Source organism: Phascolarctos cinereus, unplaced genomic scaffold (assembly GCF_003287225.1).
Source record: "Phascolarctos cinereus isolate Bilbo 61053 unplaced genomic scaffold, phaCin_HiC Scaffold_4;HRSCAF=312, whole genome shotgun sequence".
Classification (NCBI taxonomy): Eukaryota; Metazoa; Chordata; class Mammalia; order Diprotodontia; family Phascolarctidae; genus Phascolarctos; species Phascolarctos cinereus.
In genome coordinates, this window is record NW_027555847.1 from 393,570,924 (window position 1) to 393,591,672 (window position 20,749).

The 20,749-nt window shown below is 38.2% G+C and overlaps 1 protein-coding gene across 1 annotated transcript in view; it reads left to right on the forward strand.

The window, feature by feature from the left end:
• The window catches only part of AHRR (aryl hydrocarbon receptor repressor), a 261,892-nt gene that overhangs the window by 188,726 nt on the left and 52,417 nt on the right, over positions 1 to 20,749 (forward strand). Inside the window, exon 5 of the mRNA XM_020985671.2 lies at positions 12,366 to 12,455. Coding sequence (XP_020841330.1) covers positions 12,366 to 12,455 — 90 coding nt within the window. The remainder of the gene's footprint in view (positions 1 to 12,365; positions 12,456 to 20,749) is intronic.

The following is a 20,749-nucleotide window of genomic DNA, read 5'->3' on the forward strand; positions in this document are numbered from 1 at the left end:
GGTAGGATGCTGACAAGTTGGAAAACGTCAAGAGAAGGATAGGATAGTAAGCCTTATAATCATGATATATGAAAATCAGTTGAAGGAACTGGGTGTCATAAGCCTAGAGAAGAGAAGGTTTAGGGGAGACATGATCATTGTCTTTAAGTATGGGCAGCCAGGTGGCACAGTGGATAGAGTGCTGGGCTTAGAATCAGGAAGACTCATCTTCATGAGTTCACATCCTGCCTCCGACACTAGCTGTGTGACCCTGGGCAAGTCACTTAACCCTGTTTGCCTCAGTTTTCTCATCAGTAGAATGAGCTGGAAAAGGAAATGGTAAACTACTCCCGTAGCTTTGCCAGGAAAACCAAAATGGAATCACGAAGAGTCAGACACAATTGAAATGACCAAACAACAAACAGTAGAAAGAACTGTCTCATGGAAAAGGGATTAGACTTGTACTTGTTGGCCCTGGCAGGCAAAACTAGGATTAAGGGACAAAAGTTACAAAAAGAATAGTGATATCCTTTCAGGATGTGGTAGGTTCTCCCTTCCTGAGGTCCTTCAGGAGAGACTGAAGAATCACTCATCAAATATTATAGAGCAGGCACTCCTGAGGCCTCTGAGCTCCCTTCCAACTCTGACAATCTATGATTCTTTAATTGTATCACTATTAAAAATGTGAAAATTCAGGATAGGAAATGTTAGGGGATTGCCATTCACTTCATGCCTTGGAGGTATTCATTCCCTCTTTATCCACAAAGAGCATTTGTTTATTGGCCATAGCTGTGCACATGGTAGTGGTACTACTTATCTTGGAACGAAAGATCATAGATTACAAACAGAGATGGAAGGAGCCTTAGCAGTCAGGTTGTTCAATTCCCGTATTTTATAATGAAAAAACCAAGACCCAAAGAGGAGCAGAGCTAGGATTTGAACTCAGAATCTCCTGAGTTCACTACACCACAAAATGTTTGTATTCTGAGAGTCCTGTCTTGATCAAGAATGTTCTTGGAGAGGGCAGCTAGGTGGTGCTGTGTACAGAGCACTGGCTCTGGAGTTAGGAGGACCTGAGTTTGAATGCGGCCTTAGACACTTGACACTTACTAGCTGTGTGATCCTGGGCAAGTCACTTAACCCCATTGCCTGGTCCAAAAAAAAAAAAAAAAGGAAGAAGAAGTCAGAAGGAAAAAAAGAATATCCATATCCTTGGAGGTTTTTAGTTAGGACATATTTAAATTTTCTCATGTTAAATATCATATCCTTATCTCATATTGAAAAAATTGATTTCTTGCAGTACATTTTGTTCATCAGCTGATTTGAATGTCGTTTATGCATTTTGGAAATGGCAAGATAATCCAAGAAGTAGGAAGTACGTATTTTGGAAGTGGCAAGATAATCTAAGCAGTAGGAAATACATATTTAACACTTCTCAGGTACTCTGCCTGGTTCTGACCATCCCAACTGAGAAGTGATGCATAAAACCAAAAGAGATGACAAAAGGCAGTCTTAGCATGTAAGATGGTGGACAACAGGGATTTTATTTTTTAATTCTGGAATATTACTGCTACTAGTGTGATGCTCCATAGAGGGTAGGCGTGTAAAAATACTTATTGAAAACAAAATGCAAAGATTGAACCCAAAGACAAAAATGTTTGTTTGTTTTTTTAAGTTCAGAAGAAGGGTTGAGGAATAGATAAATTTTCTATAAATTTTCTGTAGTCATTTATATAAAGGAAATAGATCTAGCTTGAGAAGCAACTGCCTGAAAAGTATTTTATATAATGTCTCTCTGGAACTACACAGCCCTGCATCTCTGCTGCCTGCAGGACATCTCCATTCAGATGCCCTATCTCTAGCTCAAACTTATCATGTCCAAAGTAGAACTGATTTTCTTTGCCTGTAAGCCTACCGCTCTCCCAAATCTCCCTTTTATTCAAATGAGATAATGTACGTATAGTTCTTTGTAAACACTGAAGTGCCACGTAACTGTAGCTAGGTCCCACTGTGGACTTACTAGTTGTGGGGTGCTTAACAGATCATTTAATCTCTACCTCAGCTTCCTCCATGGTAACATGGGAAATAATAATAGCCCCTATCTCCCAAAGTTGTGTGAGGATTAAATGAGGTAATATTTGTAAAGCTTTTAGCACAATGCCTGGCACATAGTAAGTATTTTAAAAATGCTTATTACATTCCATTATATTTTATTCTCAATTCAAGCTGTTATCATTAACTCATCCCTCTCCTTCACCTACTTACCTATAGCCAATCACTTGCTATGTCTCCTTGACTATACACACCACACATCTCATATCTTCCTGCTTCTTTCCGTTCAGATCTGGCTGTGTTATTCTCTTGTTAAAAATAGATCTTCAGTGACTCTCTGTTGCCTCTAGGAGAAAATACAAACTCCTACAGTTTGGCACTTAGGGCCTTTATAATCCATTTCCAAACTATCTTTCTGATGTTATTTCCTATTTTGTTGTTTAGTAGTTTCAGTCATATCTGACTTCATCGCCCCATTTGGGGTTTTCTTGGCAATGAGACTGGAATGGTTTGCCATTTCCTTCTCCAGCCCATTTATAAGTGAGGAAACTGAGGCAAACAGGGTTAAGTGACTTGCCCAGGGTCACATAGTAGGTAGTAAACATCTGAGGCTGGATTTGAACTCAGGAAGATGAGTCTTCTAGATTCCAGGCCTGGCACTCCGTGCGCTGCCCTTATCTCCTATTACTCCCCTTTATTTTAAATTCAGTGTTCTAGCCAAACTGGACTACTAGTCATCCCTTAAACATTTCATGTAATCACTGCTTTGGGTACATTTGCATAGACTCCCCTTCATGCCTGGAATGTGCTCCTTCCTCATCTCCACCTTTTAGAATTTCCATCAGCTTTCAAGGCTTTAGTTCAAATGTTGCCTGCCTTGTGGAATCTTCCCTGATTTCTCCCCTGAACTCTCTCTTCCCTTAGATCCTCTTGTGTTTGCTTTTCTATGTATATATTGTCCCACCCACCCCAGCCCAGAACTATGAGAGTATAAACGGTGGGGGGTTTTTTTGTGTGTGTGTATGTGTCTTTGCACTGTTTATACACAGTGCCTTACCCATAACAGGTGCTTAATGAATGTTTCTTAAACTGAATTGTGTGGTAGCCTGCTGGCCTTCTTCTCCCCTAAAGATAGAACAAAATAAAATAGAATTAAATTGCAGGATGAGGGTGTTAGTTATTAAGAAGAATTGGCAATGAGGGTTTGGAACAGTTTGCCAAAAAAAGGGCAAATCCGTATTTATTTGCACTTTTCTCAGATGACTTTGTTGCATTCTGCCTGTTTAGGGATAGAGGTACAAGTTCTGATCTTCCAACCTCTCTTCCATCTCTTTGATCCTATGAGAAATGGCCAACTGAATGGTTCCAGTATTCTTTTTAAGTAGATGGTCTCATGGAAGAAACTCAAGGATGAGTTTACTATTTGCAGAATCCATAAACAGCTAATTATTCAGATCACTAGAATACATACACCACACCCTGCATGCAACACACACACACACACACACACACACACACACACACACACACGCACACACGCGCACGCTCCCTAGCAGCACGCTGTTAAGTGAAGCAGTTCCAGTTAATATGAAAGCCAACTGACCCTGGAAAATTAGTGCCCGGCTTGCGTGACTGAAAAAGCTGTTCACAGCAAGGCATGGCTGCAGGCCTTGGCTGTTGTATTTTGGTAACTATGGCAGTGAGCTCTCAAGGGACCAAAATGCGAGTGAATTTTCCTTTATTTCAAGGAAGAGCAATAAGAGAGAGGTTGTTTAGAATTGTTCCTTTTTTCCTCCTTTTTTTCCTATGCCATGACCTTGACAAAAATATCTTTGAAGTACTTACTGGCTAATTTTCTGCTGTGGGACTCAAAAAAAAAACAAACCTCAGGATATTTAAAGTCTCTTGCCTTTATCTTGAAAGGTTCTTGCCAAAGGAAGTCCCATCTTCCCCAAAACATTTGCCTTTAGTCACTGCAGAGAACCCACTTATTAATTATAAGTGCCTAGGAATGGGCAGAGCTGATAATTCTTATCTCAGAGCCAAGTTAGGCACCAGGGCACTGCTGTGCTTGCTTTGAACTGACAACTGGATTGTACTAGTTTAAATGGCAGGTGCAACTTGTCGTGACATTCTGTAATTGAATATAGATGTTTTTTTTTTTTAAATAAACATTCAGCCCTAAACTTGAGGCCAAACTTTTTTTTTCCTCCACTTGGAAAAGTAATTTCATTTTCCATGTGCAATGTAAGAAGATCATGTAGAATTTTTTTTTAAAAAAGGAAAGAAAACAAACAAATGTTCATGATGCATATTTAAAAGATGGTCCCACATGTTTCAAAGCATTTGCTGAGATTATTCTGGATCAGCAACTCTATCTGTCATTGAATCCATATGACTTGCCAAATGGCATTTTATAGCCCTTTTTTTCTTCATTTCAGCCTTATGAGTTAAAATTAAGGTTGTTTTTAGTTGTGACTAATCTCATAAAATCTTTTTTAAGAAGAGGCTTTATGTACTCAAGCTTTGAAAATTTCTTTGGTCTTTGAACTATTGTTGGTAGAATGTCATTAGAGTGTAGTAAGCCCATCCAGTTGGGAATGTCTGCGGCCACAAAGCTAGAAGACCAAATGCCAGAGGAGTATAAGCACCCTCCATCTAACTCAAGAGCTGGGCAGAGGGTTCATTTGGGGATAGCTGTCATGGTCACTGACATATTGCAATTGCAGAGGAAATCATGGGAAAATGGGTTGACTAAGGAGATTGAAGAACATTCACAAGGACATTGAGAAAGACCCATCTTGTCCTTTTCTTCCTTAGACTTCCTAGAGATCTTTATATTGGATCATAAATTCTGAATTGGAAGGGATCTTTTAAGATCTAGCCAATTTTGTCCAGTTCCTTTTACAGATGAGAATAACTGAGGCCTAGAGAGGTTAAACAAATTGACCCTGGTGATACAAGTAGGAAGTGATAGGGTCAGGATTTGAAACTAGGTCTCAGGATTGCCAGGCTAGCATTTTTTTTCACTATACCTCAACTCACCTTTGTTCACCCCCATTGGGGGCCAGGTGGGAGCTCTTGGAGTTCTCTGAGAGATGGAGTGTAGAATAAAGACACAATTTATTTCCCCTTATCCCAGGATCCACAGTATACCTATCTGGCATCTTCACTGACACCATTACAGAAATAGGACTCACCGGAAATACAGACTAACCTTTAGATGGAAGTTGGGTCTACAAAACAAACAAACAAAACTCTCTCTGATTATTTTCATTTTTTAAAATTGCTTTTATCAGTCAAACTTTTTTTGGACTTTAGTGTATACAAAATAACCATGAAAGAATTCTTGCCTTTTCACCTGTTTATTTGTGTGGAAATAGCCAGATTCCATTCCTTGTTCTCTAAAAATCTCGTCAGATCCTATCCTGGCATCGTAATGTACTCTTGTCCTTTGCTACAGGTGGGAAGTTGGTAACCCACCTGCATAATGCCGGCTGTGATGAAACCAAAAAGATGTCCAGATTGTGGCATAAGATCACATTTGTGATTCTTTTTCGATGAGTAAGGTGACTTTCTCTTTCCCTGATGTCCCTAGCATCTTGTTCTATCAATATCATTTCTCATCACTCCTTTATTGTTGAGCTGCAGATGGAGTTACCTGGGCTGAATCCTTAGGGCTTAAAGTGGGTAGGATTTCATATGTGGCACCATCTGGGGGGTGTTTCCCTAGAAAATAGGGGATTGTCACTGGACCTACAATTTCATTGGTGGAGGGAACTCTCAGGTGAATAAACTCCTCCAATCAATACAGACTGTCACCTACAGACTTAGAGAGTTACCTGTATCACTGAGAATGAAGTGCCTTACCCAGTCATCCAACCAATGTGTATTTGAACCTAGGTGGTTTTGGTTCTGAGGCCACCTCTCTATTCACTAAATCATGCAACAGCATGGAGAATGGGTTACTAAATCAGGCAGGGAGTGTGAGACATTCTTCTTATTTTGGGGGAGGGGTTTGTAAAAATTATTGCCTTGAGGAGTTCTTTTATTCTAGAATTTTTCACATTTTTTTTCAGTTTTCAAGCTCTCCTCTCCCCCCCCTTTAAACTCAGGGCAAGAATTGATATATGGGTCATATAGCTTTTGGAAAAGAGGTATTATTCAATACCTCTGCATGTATCCTGCCAAGGCAAACTCTTTATGAGGCCATCAGTAATGGTGTGAAATTTCTGTCCTTAGTAGGTCTTGGTGTCTTATCAGATTAATAACAACCATGGAACTAAAATTCTGGAAATTAAAGATATATTTCATTTTTTTTTCAAACTAGCAGAGGAGATCTTTGTTTTTAAAATAAATGCTCTAATCATATAATTTAATGTATCTCATAGAAAGGGAAATAGACATGTACCAAATTATTCATCCCTAAGCAACAGTAAGATGCCTTCCTGTTTGGTCAGTTGTATTATCTAGACCATTTAGGAAAGACTTGAAAGATAGGGGGAGGAATTTATCTGTCTTCTTTTTGGGCTGTTTTACAAATAATGGCATTCCCAGAATTGTTCCAAATACTAGGCTAGATTTTCCATTTTTGTTGACTGTCTTTTGAACTATCATAACAGAAATTTGGGCTTTTGTTAATGATACAAACAAATAAACAAACCCCAAATGTTTCATAGATTTTTTTTCCCAAGAAACATTATACCTCTGAGAATAAACCTCCTGGGGAAGATTCAAACATATTTACAAACTCTTGAACAGCCCCACTTGGAAGAAACCCGGCAAGTACACTGGATTTTCCAGTTACTACTCATAAAAAATTTAACGCAGTGGGACCAGATGGAATTTTCCCTGAACTGTTTAAGAATTCAGATTTACAAATAGCTGCAGTTCATGTTAGTACTTCAATATACTCTAATGAGTTGATTTTTTTACATGGGTCCAAATTCACATTTGTTCTAAATCAAATTGGTAAAGTTAAAACAATTGGTAGGACAAAATTAGATATTACTGAGAGAAGAGAGAAAACTGACATGGCTGTCGAGTTGTTCAGAGGTTCCGTGTGGCTAGAAAATTGTTGAGGTGATAAAAGAGTGTAAAGGTTTTAAGAAGTATTTAGGAGCTAAGCTGTAAACACTCACAAGCAGTTTGAAAGACAAGGGTGAGAATTTCAATCAGCAGGGAAAGCAGGAAAGATTTTCAGTGACTTGCCTGCAGTGAGTGATGATATCTATTTCTGCCACAGCCAAATGAGTGCTATGTGTGTTCAGTGTAGGCTAGTTTCCCTCCTAGAAGAGAGGGCTTGAGGAAGACCTCTCCATGTCTCGGGTGATAAGGGATGAGGAAGCCTTTCTAAAACAATATCAACAAGAAGTGGAATCACAATTTTAATGGGAGGGAAAGTGGATCTAAAATGGTAGAGGAAAGTCCTGTATCAGCACATTAGAGAGTGGAAGAATCTCACACAGAAAAAAGGGGAAAAGAAACACTGTATACGTGCAGCCTTAAAACAAATTCAAGGTCCTTCCTGAAGAGGAGGGGGCTGGATGTTTGGGGGAATAAAACTTCTGCTGCTATTCTAAGGAATGATGAAGTAGATCCATTGGGGCCATTAGGGGAAAGGTGATCCAGTAAGTATCAGAAGGAGAGTGGGGGTTGATTATTCCCTACGGAGGCAGCTATTTATCAACTCAGTAGCAATAGGGAGGTCTGTGGTCTACCCAGGACATAAAATAGTATCCCAAAGCTTGTCAAAACATATGACTGCTACCCACTTCTGGTGATTTCATGCTGCTAGGAGAAACCGGGAAAGCACTGTCAAAAAAAATGATGAAGAAACTGAAGATCACGGGGACACAGGTGCTGTTTTCAACACTGCTTCTCATTGAGGTGAAGGGATGTAGAAGAGAAAAACTAATTTAGGAAGAGGTTGTGTCTGAGAAATAGGATTTGGATTTCTTGACCATAGATTTAACATATTGGAATCACGAGCCAGAAATGGAACATACTAGAAAAAGAAAGACGACAATATAGTTGTCTGTTGTCTTACGAATCTAATCAAAAGGACTTTACCCTAAAAAGGACTGGGAAAGGAAAAACTGCATCTCTCCCTCTCCCTTTCTTTCTCTTTTTCTCATGTGTGTGTGTGTGTGTGTGTGTGTGTGTGTGTGTGTATGTGCACACACACATATACATATATAATATACATACATACACATATATATATGTCCATCCATATGTAGATATATATCTGTCTATCCATACATACATCTTTTTAGGTACCACAGAGAGTGGCTACAATGAAGGAAGAAGAATAGAAATTTAGACATCCGAAAGTTCACAGGAGACAGAATTTTTAAAAGGAGCTAATAGTAAAATGTGTCATCAAATATCTCTATTCAGATGTCCAAAGTTGAGGCGATAAGCAACATGTACTAGAGCTTGTGATGTAAGGAGGTATTTTTAACCTTACGGGTATCACTGAGACTTCGTATGGTGAGATCATTACTAGAATATGGTTTTGGATAAGGATACCTTTTTCAAAATAAACAGAGTAAGTTAAAAGGGGAAGTGAAAGAAAAATTAGAAAGAGCTTTTCATGTGAGGAAATCTAGGAACCAGAGGTTGCATGATGGAGAGCATTTGAGTGCAGATCAGTGGCCAAATAAACAAATATTTGGCCATTGGAATATCCTACAGATCACCTAGACAAAAAGAGGAAATTGACGAAGAGTTCTGGAAACAGATCCAAAGGCCTAGCCCAGAAGGATGGCCTGTAATTTTGATGGAGTACTTCAGTTATCCTGACATCTTCAGGAGCTCTTACACTGCCAAAAGTAGAACAGACTATATAACTTCACTCAAAAGCTGGAGGAGCTGGTAGTGGGGATTTCTATTGTGGATCTGATTCCAACAGGGAAAAACTCATTATTTTAAAGGAAATGATCAGAACCTTGTGGGAAAGTGGCTGTTCCTTAATGGACATTTATAATAGAGGAGATAAAAAATGGGCATAGCATGACATTCACACTAGATTTTGATAGAGTAGATTTCAAAGGATTCAGGGGAGGTATAGGTATGATCCTATATATAGCAGTGGCTAGAAGGGTGTGATTGGATGGCACCCTATGGTGACCAGTACTTCCCTTGAGGGGAAGAGGAGAAGGGAGAGGATCAAAGCTAATTCTTGCGACAGGATATGTCAGCACACCTGGCTCACCCTTTTGGGCACACCTGCAATCCCATAGACAATAATTCCTAAAGGGAAGTTGGCTTAGAAAAAATGGAAAACTCTCAAGAATGAAGTTCCAGAGAAACAAAAGGAAACAATCCTAATGGGAAGGAGAAAATAGTTGTCTGAATATGTAGACAGAGAACTTACCAACCAATTAAAGTTTTTAAAAGCCAAATATATGTTGGTGTGCATAGAGGGTTTGCCATCATTGGCCAATATCGTGTATGACCTGACCAATAGTTTCCCCTTTCTCTTTAGTTGAAAGAAGTAGCACCTGCAAGCGTTCCCCAGAATGTCCTATCATACTTGACATGCCCTCTAAACACACTTGTGTAGCCAATATAAAAGCAAAGGCAAGTAACAAAAAAGTTGAAGACAAATTATACTGGAAATTACACAAATTATAACTGGAAAATTAAAAAAAACAACAACAAAGGGGAGAGGTTTTTGTTTAAGCTATCTTTATTGGGGAAAAGAGGTGAATACAAGAAGAAATCCTTGCCACCCACAGTGGGATGATGACAGTTGACTGCAGAGTAAGGGCAGAGCTGCTCCATTATCATTTGGTTTACTCTTTTCCTCTGTCCAAGAGAATGAATGACCTTTGGACTGGAAAGGACAGAATAACAACAACAGCAACAAAGGCTTGTAGAGCTGATACTCATATAAATAAGGAGGTAGCTAAAGATACGTTAAGGATACCTAGTTACCCGTGTTGAATTCAAGTCACCCAGCTCAGATTGACTGCATCATCAGATACTCAAAGAACTGACACATGTCATTGCAGAGTCAGAACAGTTTTTACTGAAACATCAATATTATAAAAATGAACAATTTTGAAGACTTTTATAAACTGATGATGAACGAAATGAACAGAACCAAGAGATCAATTTCTGTAATCACAACACTGTAAAAACCAACAGCTTTGAAAGCTGTAAGAACGAATGGACCAATGATGAAACATACTATCCATTACAGAGAAGCAATAGATTTGGGGTGTGGAATAACACATACACACACAAACGTATGTGCGCTGAGGTAGGGGCCTTGTCTGATAGGCTCTGCTGAGCCATGGAAGGCATGTTTCCTCATCTCTTCTCTGGGACCCAGCATTAATTTATTGCACCCGCTGTTGACTTTCCCTGTGATTCAAGGCATGAAATGCATTTGTACTTTAGGTTACCCAGCAATAAAATGAAGACAATAATTAATACTTGCTTTCTCTTGAATTTTTTTAAAATTTAAATTTGATTTTTAAGTTCCACGTTTTCTCCCTCCCTCTACCGCATCCCCAACCCATTGAGAAGGCAGGAAATATGATACCCATTATAAGTCTTAAGTTACACAAAATATATTTCCACATTAGCCATGTTGTTTTGTCCTAGAATTAAGAGGGATATTGTAAGTTGTGTTGTTTGTATTTGATTAGTAGCTGAGTTCCTTAGAAGAAAAACACTATAGAGAAGATCTCTTTACTGATGTAATAAAACTTATCAGGATCCCAGAAGCATTTAAACAAGCATAGGGTATAAAATGTCCATTGGTCTTCTGATTATAGCTTATCATTAGTTATATTTATTGGGGACAAGTAGGTTGCTCAGCGGTTAGAGCACTGGGCTTGGAATCATGAAGGCTCACATTCATGAGCCCAAATCTAGCCCCAGATACTTACTAGATGTGTGATCCTGGGCAAGTCACTTGACTTCTGTTTGCCTTAATCCACTGGAGAAGGAAATGGCAAACCACTCCAGTATCTTTGCTGAAAAAAGAAAAATCCACATGGAGTCACAAAGAGTCAGACATGACTGAAAAGTGATTCAACAACAACAACTATTTATTGAAATATAATAGAGGGAAGTGTGGTTCCAGTAGACTTGCTGTTTACATAGAATACACACTGCAGTCAAACAATACCACTACCATCACCCCAACTCCCTAGAGCAGAAAGTGCATAAATAGGAAAAATCAATCAAGGGGAAAGTGAGATTTTAATTTACTTCATTGTCTGTTGTCTTTTACAATTTTGGCTTTAGCTAAGTGGAGCTCCACCCGAATTCCCATGCTCCCTATTAATGGGTTAGGGTTGAAATATGGTTTTGTGGGTGGTGCTGATGAATATAATAACAAAGAGATGATTGAAAACGTTTCTCTATAAAGACAAACGGGTGCCATTTTACATTCTGCAGGATTTCAGTCAGTCAGCAGCATTTATTAAGCGTTGACTGTGTGCCAGGCATTCTGCTAAGTGCTGGGGATTTTTTTTTTAAAAGGGCAAAAACAGGTTCTTGATTTCAAGGAGCTCATGTTCTAATGGGGGAAGCAACATCAAGATAACTAGGGGCATAGAATGTATATATAGAGTAGATGGAAGGCAATCTCAGAGGGGAAGGCCTCCTGCGTGTGGTATCATTTGAGTTGAGTTTTAAAAGAAGCAAGAGAACTAAGAAACAGGTAAAGAGGGAGTACATTCAAGGCCTGGGGATGGTCTGGGCAAAGGCACTGAAATGGTAGGTGGAGTGATTTATTTAAGGAACAGGTAAGCCACAAATAGCTGGATTGTAGCATGCAAAGAGGGGAGAAAAGTATAGAAAGACTGGGACAGAAAACAAAGAAACAAAAAAACAGGAACTGAAGGAAACATTTGAATAAGAAAAACCAGCTGGTATAAGGAGAGGGCAGGGAAAAGAGGGACCAAGAAATGAAGAGCCTTAAATACCGAATAGATAATTCTGTGTTTGATCCTGGAGGTAATAGGGAGCCATTAGACTTTGTTGAGTGAATTGATGTGACCGCTACTTCAGGAAAGTCACTTTCATGGCCAAATGGAAGATGAATTGGAGTGGGGTGAAATTTGAGGCAGGGAGATCAATTAGGAAGCTGTTTTTTTTTTTTTTTTAAAGTCTAAGTGAGAGGTGATTAGAACCTAAAAGAAGGAGGTAAGCTATGTGAGTAAAAAGAAGAGGATGTATATAAAGCTTTTATGAAGGTACAAACCTCAAGATTTGATAATGGAATAGAATATGTGACATGAGTTAAGGATTTATTCTGATGAAGCATTTTCTGATGATTAAAATAATTTTAATTTATCATTCTTTTCCAGTCTCTTAATGGATTTGCTCTGGTGGTGAGTGCAGAAGGAATGATATTTTACGCATCATCGACAATTGTGGACTACCTGGGCTTTCATCAGGTAAAGAAAACTTTTTAGAACTCTCCCCATATTTTTTTTAATGATAGGGTTGACATTGCAAATGTTTAATAGTTTCTAGCTTTTTGAAGACTCTCCCCCATCTTCCCGCAATGAATTTTGTATTTGTCTTTTCACATTGTGAATTTCCTTGGAATTAAAATACTTTCTGTACAGCTAAGTTTCTTCCTAGGAGAATTCTTCTCAGTATACATGTTTTTCTCAGAGTACCTTTGGGAGCATCACAGGGACATTTAAAGGAGACTACTGACTTTAATGATCCAGCTAATTGGTTAGAGTGTGGCATTAGTTAGCAGAATTTCCTTGTCTCCTGTCCTGCTTACAATTCCTGTCTGTATTCTGTCTGTCCACAAGATTTGGTTTGACCCTAGAAGGGACATTTTTAGAATTCCCATATCTAAGGCATTAATAGATTGGGGTTTTTTTCTCAGAATTTGGGGAAGGGGTGGGGAGAAGAAAACCATCCTGGGCAGCTGACATGCCAGTTGAAATTTTGAACCTCATATATTTAGTGCAATCAGAAGACAACCAATCCAACAAAGAGCATTTATCAAGAGCTTACTTTGTGCCGGGAAACATTCCCTGCCCTCAAGGAACATTGTAATAGGATGGATGAAGTATGAGTGTGCATAGACTGTAGAAGGTGAATACAGAGTAGCTTGGGAAGGAGAGGCCTAGCAGCTGGGGGTGGGGGATGTAGTTGGAGCAGGGGGCAGCAGAGAATTCATGAAGAAGGTGACACTCGATCTTGGTCTTGAAGGAAATCAGAGATTCCGAGAGGCAGAGGCGAGGAGAGTACATGTGAGGTAGCCAGTGAAAAGGCAAGCAGGCGAGAGATGGAGCACCGTGTGTGCAGTGCAGCAGAGAGGGACTGAAGTGTGTTGTGAAATGGCTTCACTCTCTTCTAATGAGGCTGTCTGTATCTTCTCTGTGGGGTTGCAGGGTACCCTGCAGGGCAGGGGATGACTTTCTCTATTGCCGTTGATTTAAGCCCCCCAGTTCTGGTGTGTTCTTCCCACAGCACCCCCCCATTTTTAGCTGCCAGTGATTAGCAAACCATTCCATTTACCCAAATAAAATAAATTGGCTTTTACAGTGGTATATTTAATGCAAAGATAGAATGAGCACAGAGGTTACAAAAGTCTCCCCAAACTCCTGGGGGGCACCGTACCCTAGACCACCTTGGCCCCTGGGGAGAGTGGGCTTAAACTTGATGCAGTTTCTCCGTAGCATCTAGAACAGCTACCACATGAGTCTTCATCTCAGCCATCGCTGGCCTGGGGACCTCAGGTCCTCTTTGAGGCCTTACAGCCTCAGTGTTGGGCTTTAACATGGCCCCAGAATCTGACATGGATTCCAGTTCTAAGACCTCTGGGAGCTCATACTTCTGATCTTTCAAGGCTGATAAGGTCATCACTATCTCAAGTACTATTTCATCTAAAAGCAAGGTAAAACAAACACAAGGAGGCCCATATTCATGGACACATGTTGGCTTCTGATGGAGGAAGGCCTGAGTCCTGGCAGGAGAAGACTCAGAGATTCACCTGTGCTACAACAATAGTCTCCTGTTTGGTCTCTCTGTCTCAAATCTCTCCCTGCTCCTAACCCATCTTCTCCACACTGCTTGGACTTTCCAGCACAAGTGGATTTTTCCATCTAGTTCCTGATTCTGTCCTACCTGTTTCTGACTGTAATGGCTTGTTTCTATGATTTGTTCTTTGACTCACTTATACTTTAGGATTATATTATTTAGTTTAAAATTAATTTTTACTCTATCTTTCCACTGCCCTTTGTTGAATGTAATTTTTATTGCATTACGATTCAAAAAGAATATATTTAATATTTCTGCCTTTCTACCTTTGATTTTGAGGTTTCTGTGTCCTAATACATGGTCACTTTTTGTATAGGTGCCATATGTTGATGAGAAAAAGGTATATTCCTTTCTATTTCCATTCATTTTCTCCAACGGTCTGTCATATCTAACTTTTCTAATATTTTATCAGCTTAGTTTCTTTCTTGTTTATTTTTGGGCTAGATTTATTGAGTTCTGAAAGGGGGCAGTTGAGATCCCCCACTAGTATAGTTTTGCTGTCTATTTTTTCCTGTAACTCACTTAACTTCTGTAAGAATTTGGATGCTATACCACTTAGTTCATATATGTTTAGCATTGACACTGCTTTATTGTCTACCGTACTTTTTTAGCAAGATCTAGTTTCCTTCCTTATCTCTTTTAATTAGGCCTATTTTTACTTTTGCTTTGTCTGAGATCAGGATTACCTTTTTTTTTCCTTTTTACTTCATCTGAAGCATAATAGATTCTCCTCTAGCCCCTTACCTTTACTCTGTGTGTCTCTCTGCTTCAAATGTGTTTCTTTTTTTAAAAATTAATTTATTTTTAGTTTTCAACATTCACTTCCATAAGATTTTGAGTTCCAAATTTTCTCCCCATCTCTTTCTTCCTTCCACCCCAAGATGGCATGCAATTTGATATAAGCTCTACATACACATTCATATTGAACCTATTTTCACATTAGTCATGCTCTAAAGAAGAATTAGAACCAATGGGAGAAACCACAAGAAAGAAGAAACAAACAAAAAAAGAAAAAAGAGAGAGCAAATAATATGCTTCAATCTGCATTCAGACTCCTTAGTTCTTTTTCTGGATGTGGACAACATTTTCCATCATGAGTCTTTTGGAGCTGTCTTAGAGCCTTGCATTGCTAAGAAGAGATAAGTCTGTCAAGGTTAGTAATTGCGAAGTTGTGGCTGTTACTGTGTACAATGTTCTCCTGATTCTGCTCGCTTCATTCAGCATCAGTTCATTCAAGTCTTTCCAGGTTTTTCTGAAGTCTGCCTGCTCATCATTTCTTATAGCACAATAGTATTCCATTACATTCATATACTACAACTTGTTCAGCCATTCTCCAGCTGATGGACATCCCCTCAATTTCTGATTCTTTGCCACCACAGAAAGAGCTTCTATAAATATTTTTGTATGTGTAGGTCTTTTTCCCGTTTGTATGATCTCTTTGGGACATAGACCTAGAAGTGGTATTGTTGGGTCAGAGGGTATGCACATTTTTATAGCCCTTTGGGCATATCAAATATGTTTTTTGTAAACAACATGTTGTAGGATTCTGGTTTTTGATCCACTCTGCTATCTGCTTCCATTTTATGGGAGAGTACATTCCATTTGCATTCATAGTTATGCTTACTGTATATTTCCCTCCATCCTGTTTTCCCTCCTGTCTGTCCTCTCTCTCCATTCACCGTTTCTCTCCTTACTAGTGTTTTGCTTCTGTGTACCACCTCCCCATCTGCCCTCCCTTCTGTCAGTCCTTCCCCCTTTACTTAATCTCTTCCCCTCCTACTTCCTGTTGGGTAAGATAGATTTCTGTATTCAACTGATTGTGTATATTATTCCCTCTTTGAGCCAATACTGATGAGAATAAGGTTCAAGAAATGACCATTATCCACCCTCCCATCTTCCTGTCCATTGTAATAGGTCTTTTGCGCCTCTTCATGTGAAATAATTTAGCCCATTATACCACTCTCTTCCTTCTGTACGCAGTATACTCCTCTTTCTTATCCCTTATTTTTTTGTCATTCTCTCAAATTCACCTTATTCCTATGCCCTCTGTCTGTGTATATTCCTTCTAGCTGTACTATTAGTGATAGTTTTTTAAAATTACAAATATTATCATCCCATGTAAGGATGTAAATTGTTTAGCTCTATTGAATCCCTTATGTTTTCTTTTCTGTTTTTGCCTATTTATGCTTCTCTTGAGTCTTGATATTGGCGATCAAATTTTTGGTTTAATTCTGGTCTTTCTATGAAAGCTTGAAATTCTTCTGTTTCATTAAATTACCATTTTTTCCCTTGATGTATTAAGCTTCTATTCACCAAGTGATTCTTGGTTGTAGTCCTAGTTCCTTTGCCTTCCAGAATATCATGTTCCATGACCTCCAGTCTTTTAATGTTGCAGCTGCTAAGTCCTGTGTAATCCTGATTGTGGCTCCCTCATATTTAAATTGTTTCTTTCTGGCCACTTGCAGAATTTTTCTTTGACCTGATAGTTCTGAATTTTGGCTGTAATGTTCCTTGGAGTTTTTATTTTGGGACCTCTTTCCTGAGATGATTGGTGGATTCTTTCAGTGTTTCTTTTGCTTTCTGGTTCCAGGACATCAGGGCAGTTTTCCTTGATAATTTTTTGAAAGATGCTGTCCAGGTCCTCCTTTTGATTGTGGCTTTCAGGTAGTCCAGTGATTCTGATATTGTCTTTTCTGGACCTGTTTCCCAGGTCAGTTGTTTTTCCCATGAGATACTTTACATTTTCTCCTTTTTTCATTCTTTTGAATTTGTTTGATTGATTCTTGATGTCTCATAGAGTCGTTAGCTTCCACTTGTACAATTCTAACTTTTAAGGTATTGTTTTCCTCAATTAGCTGTTGTACTTTCTTTTCCATTTGGCCAGTTATATTCTTCAAGGAGTTGTTTTCTTCAGTAGATTTTTGTATATCCTTTTCCATTTGGCCAATTTTACTTTTTAAGCAGTTTTCCAAGCTGTGGACTTTTTTCCCCCATAATTCTCTTGGATCACTCATTTCTTTTCCCAATTTTTCTTCTACCTCTCTCATATGATTTTCAAGCTCCTTTTTGAGTGCTTTCATGAGTTCTTTCTGGCCTTGAGACCACTTCCCATTTTCTTTTGGGTTTTGCCCATAGGTGTTTTGATATTGTTGTCTTCTGAGTTTTTCTTATTCTTCCCTGTCACCATAATAACTGTCTATGATCATATTCTTTTTTTAAAATTGCTTTTTGCTCATCTTTTTTTTTGGGGGGTGTTTCCCTTTCTTTTAAGTTTGAGCTCTGCTCTTGGGGTAGAAGGGGTACTATTTCAGGCTTCTTGTGCCAGTGGCTGCAGGCCCTAGCTGTTACACCTGGTGCTGCACTAATGCTGCCCTGAGGTCCATGGGGGACCCTCCTCTCTGGTGGTGCCCTGAGGAAGTGGGGTAGGGAGTAGCTGATGCTCCTGGAAGCTGTAGGGGTCTGGCAGCTTACCTGGCATTGAGCCAAGGTGCTGGTGCTGGTGTCTGGCATGTGCTGAGGCTGGTAGGATGTTTCTGCATTTCCATGAGGCTATAATGAAGCACTTGGTGGTCCTGGTGGTCTGGCAGCAGGAGGTTGCCTGTTTGCCTAGGGTTATGCTGAAGCATGTGCTAGTTCTCAGAACAGGGGTCTGCCCATTCCTCTGGCTGTGCTGGGACATATATGGGGCTGGCCTGGTGTTGGTGTTTGTTTGCTCCACCATGCTAGGGCTCAGGATCTCCCACTGGTTTGCTGCGGTGGAGCTTGCTGCTGGTTTGCTGGGATGCTTCTTGTCCTGGACTGCATTCCTCTTTTACCCAAGCGAGACAGACCTTTCTTGCCTATCTTCCAAGTTTCTTGGGCTAAAAGATCGTTTTACCCTGTCCTTTTGCTGGTTCTGCTATTTCAGGATTTGTTTTAGGGCAGTATTTTATGGTTGTTTGGAGGTGAATATTGTAGAGTTACAGTGATCTACTGCTTACTGCACCATCTTGGGTCCCAGAAAAAGTAAAAAATTTGTTCTAGAATCCACACAAAATAATTAGGATCATAAGTTAATAGGTCTAATTATAATATATTCCTTTTATTTTCAAATGTTCAGACTCATCAGGTTTGAATGAGTAATGTAAAAAATACTTGCAGAGGAATTTCCCAAATCTTTTGTGTCTGTTGTTCACCCATAATAAGGCTTTTCATTCAGGAAATTTTTGAATTACTAGTCCATGTGTGAATCATAAGAACAATCTCACTGGACATTGAAGAAGAAAAACTTCAAGCATTAGCTTCAAATTTAGGATTACAATCAGTATTTAATTTGATGAATAAAACTTAGTGAAAGGGAACCTTTAATAAATACATATTTCTCAACACCTCATGGTACCATCAAAAAAATGGATCATGTGTTAGGGCATGGGGAAATTAAAAGAAAATATAAAAAAAATACTAAACACATGCTTTATAGACCAGACCATAACACAATAAAAAGTAATTAGTGCAAAGAGTGCAAACAAAATATAGTGCTCTAAATGGAGACTTAATAATGACATCTTTAGTAATGAGTGGAACAAAGAACAAATCGTAGAAACAATAACTATATTAATGAGAATTAAATTGATGAGACAGCATGCCAATGTGTTTGTGATGCAGCTGAAGCTGTACTCAGGAAAATTTCTAATCCTGACAAGCTACATTAACAAAACTTTAAAGAGGATTAATGAACTCAGACGTGCAATTTTAAAAATAAGAAAAGAAACAGATACAAAATAAGCACAAATGATTAATTTTTAAAAATTAGAGTAGAAAAAGATAAAACAGTAAAAAAAAAAAGACCTAACAAACCAAACTGAAGTTGATTCTTTGAAAAGACTAATAAAATCGATAAGCCCTTTGCTCACTAAGTTAAATTAACAAATAAAAAATAAACAAGGTGAAATCACAACATAAATGAAACAAAAAGTAGTATCAGGTCCTGTTCAGCATAAATGAGAATTTAAACAAAATAGATCATATACAAAAATATAAAATTCTCACATTAACAGAGCACCAAAGAAAGAGCTTCAACAATCGAATTTTCAAAAAGGGAAATTGAGCTAGGCATAGAGGAGGAAAAATATCTGGTCCATATGGATTTATAGAAGGATCCAATGAAAAAATTTAAAATAATTAATACATACAGTAGCTAAAATTATTCTCAAAAGTTAAGAAAAGCAAACTCTCTAACAAATTTCTTTTTTAAGTGAAATATAGTTTTAATGCTCAAACTAAGGAAGAAAAAATAGCGAGGACTATAGACCAATATATTTAAGAATATTGATTCAAAATTTTTAAATGAAATTCTGGTTTTAAAAAAAGAATATAGTAATTTAGATATAGCCAAAATATAATTCAATATGACCAAGTTAAATACCAGGGATACTGGGATGGTTCAACATTAGGAAAGCAGTTAATTCAGTCATTAAAAATAGAAACATCGAAAACCATGATATATCAATTGACAAAGAAAAATACCTTTGACATAATACTGTTATTGTTAAAATCTTTAAAAAGTATAAACATAGAAGGACCATTTAAAAACACAGTGAAAGTCGTGTATGCGAAACCAAAAGTGTATGCAGCAGTGAAACGTGAGAAGCATTCCCAGGAATTGCAAAAGTAAAGTAAATGTACCTCCTTTCCCCTCAGTTATTTGGGGGAAAAAAATGCTAACGGTAGCAGTTCGACTAGAGAAATAAATTAATGCATAAAGGTAGACAAAGAGGAGATACAGATATCTTTATTTACTTATGACATAATGTGTTACTTAAATTGTAACAAAAGCTTTAATAAACTAACAGGATATAAACTATACCCCAGATCAGCAATAACAAAATATGGGAGGAAATAATAGAAAGGGAAGTTATTAAAAATAACTATAAAATGGATAATATCTCTGGAAGTCAGTCTGCCAAGGTGTACTCAAAACCTTTATAGATACAAAATGTTCCTTAAAGCAGGGATTCTTAACCTGGTAACCACAGACCCAGTTTTGGGGGTCTGTGAATTTGGATGGGGAAAAAATTACATCTTTCGTTTTCAGTAACCTCTCACGGAGATTTGGCATTTCCTTCCATTATGAACTTAAAAAACAACAACTCTAGTCTGAGAAGGGGACTGCCAGATTAAGAAACTCTGACTTAAAGAAATAAAGAATACAGATAGCTGGAGAGATAGTCAGTGCTCATGGCTGGGCTGCAACAATATAGTAAATTGATTTATAGATTTAATACTATACCAGTATAACTACCAAAAGCATATTTTATAAATCTAAACAAAATAATAACAAATGCATTTAGAAGACACTAAAGGTCTGGAATCTCAAGGGTATAATAAAATAATGAAAAAAGGTAGGAATGAAGGGCAAATAAAACTGAAATTATACTATAAAGCATAATAATAATAATAATAAAAAGAAAAATAAATCAGAACAGACTAGGTTCAGAAGAAATAGAAACAACTGAGTTCAATAACCCAGTGATCAGAAACCTAAAAAGATAAATTATTTAGAGAAAGACTCTGTTTTTGACAAGAGTTGCTGGGGAAACCAAAGTTTGGCAAAAATTAGATTTTTAGACCTATATTTTATTTTTATCATAATAAGCTCAAAATGGGACAGAGACCTGGAGAGTAAAGATGATACTGTAAAAATAAA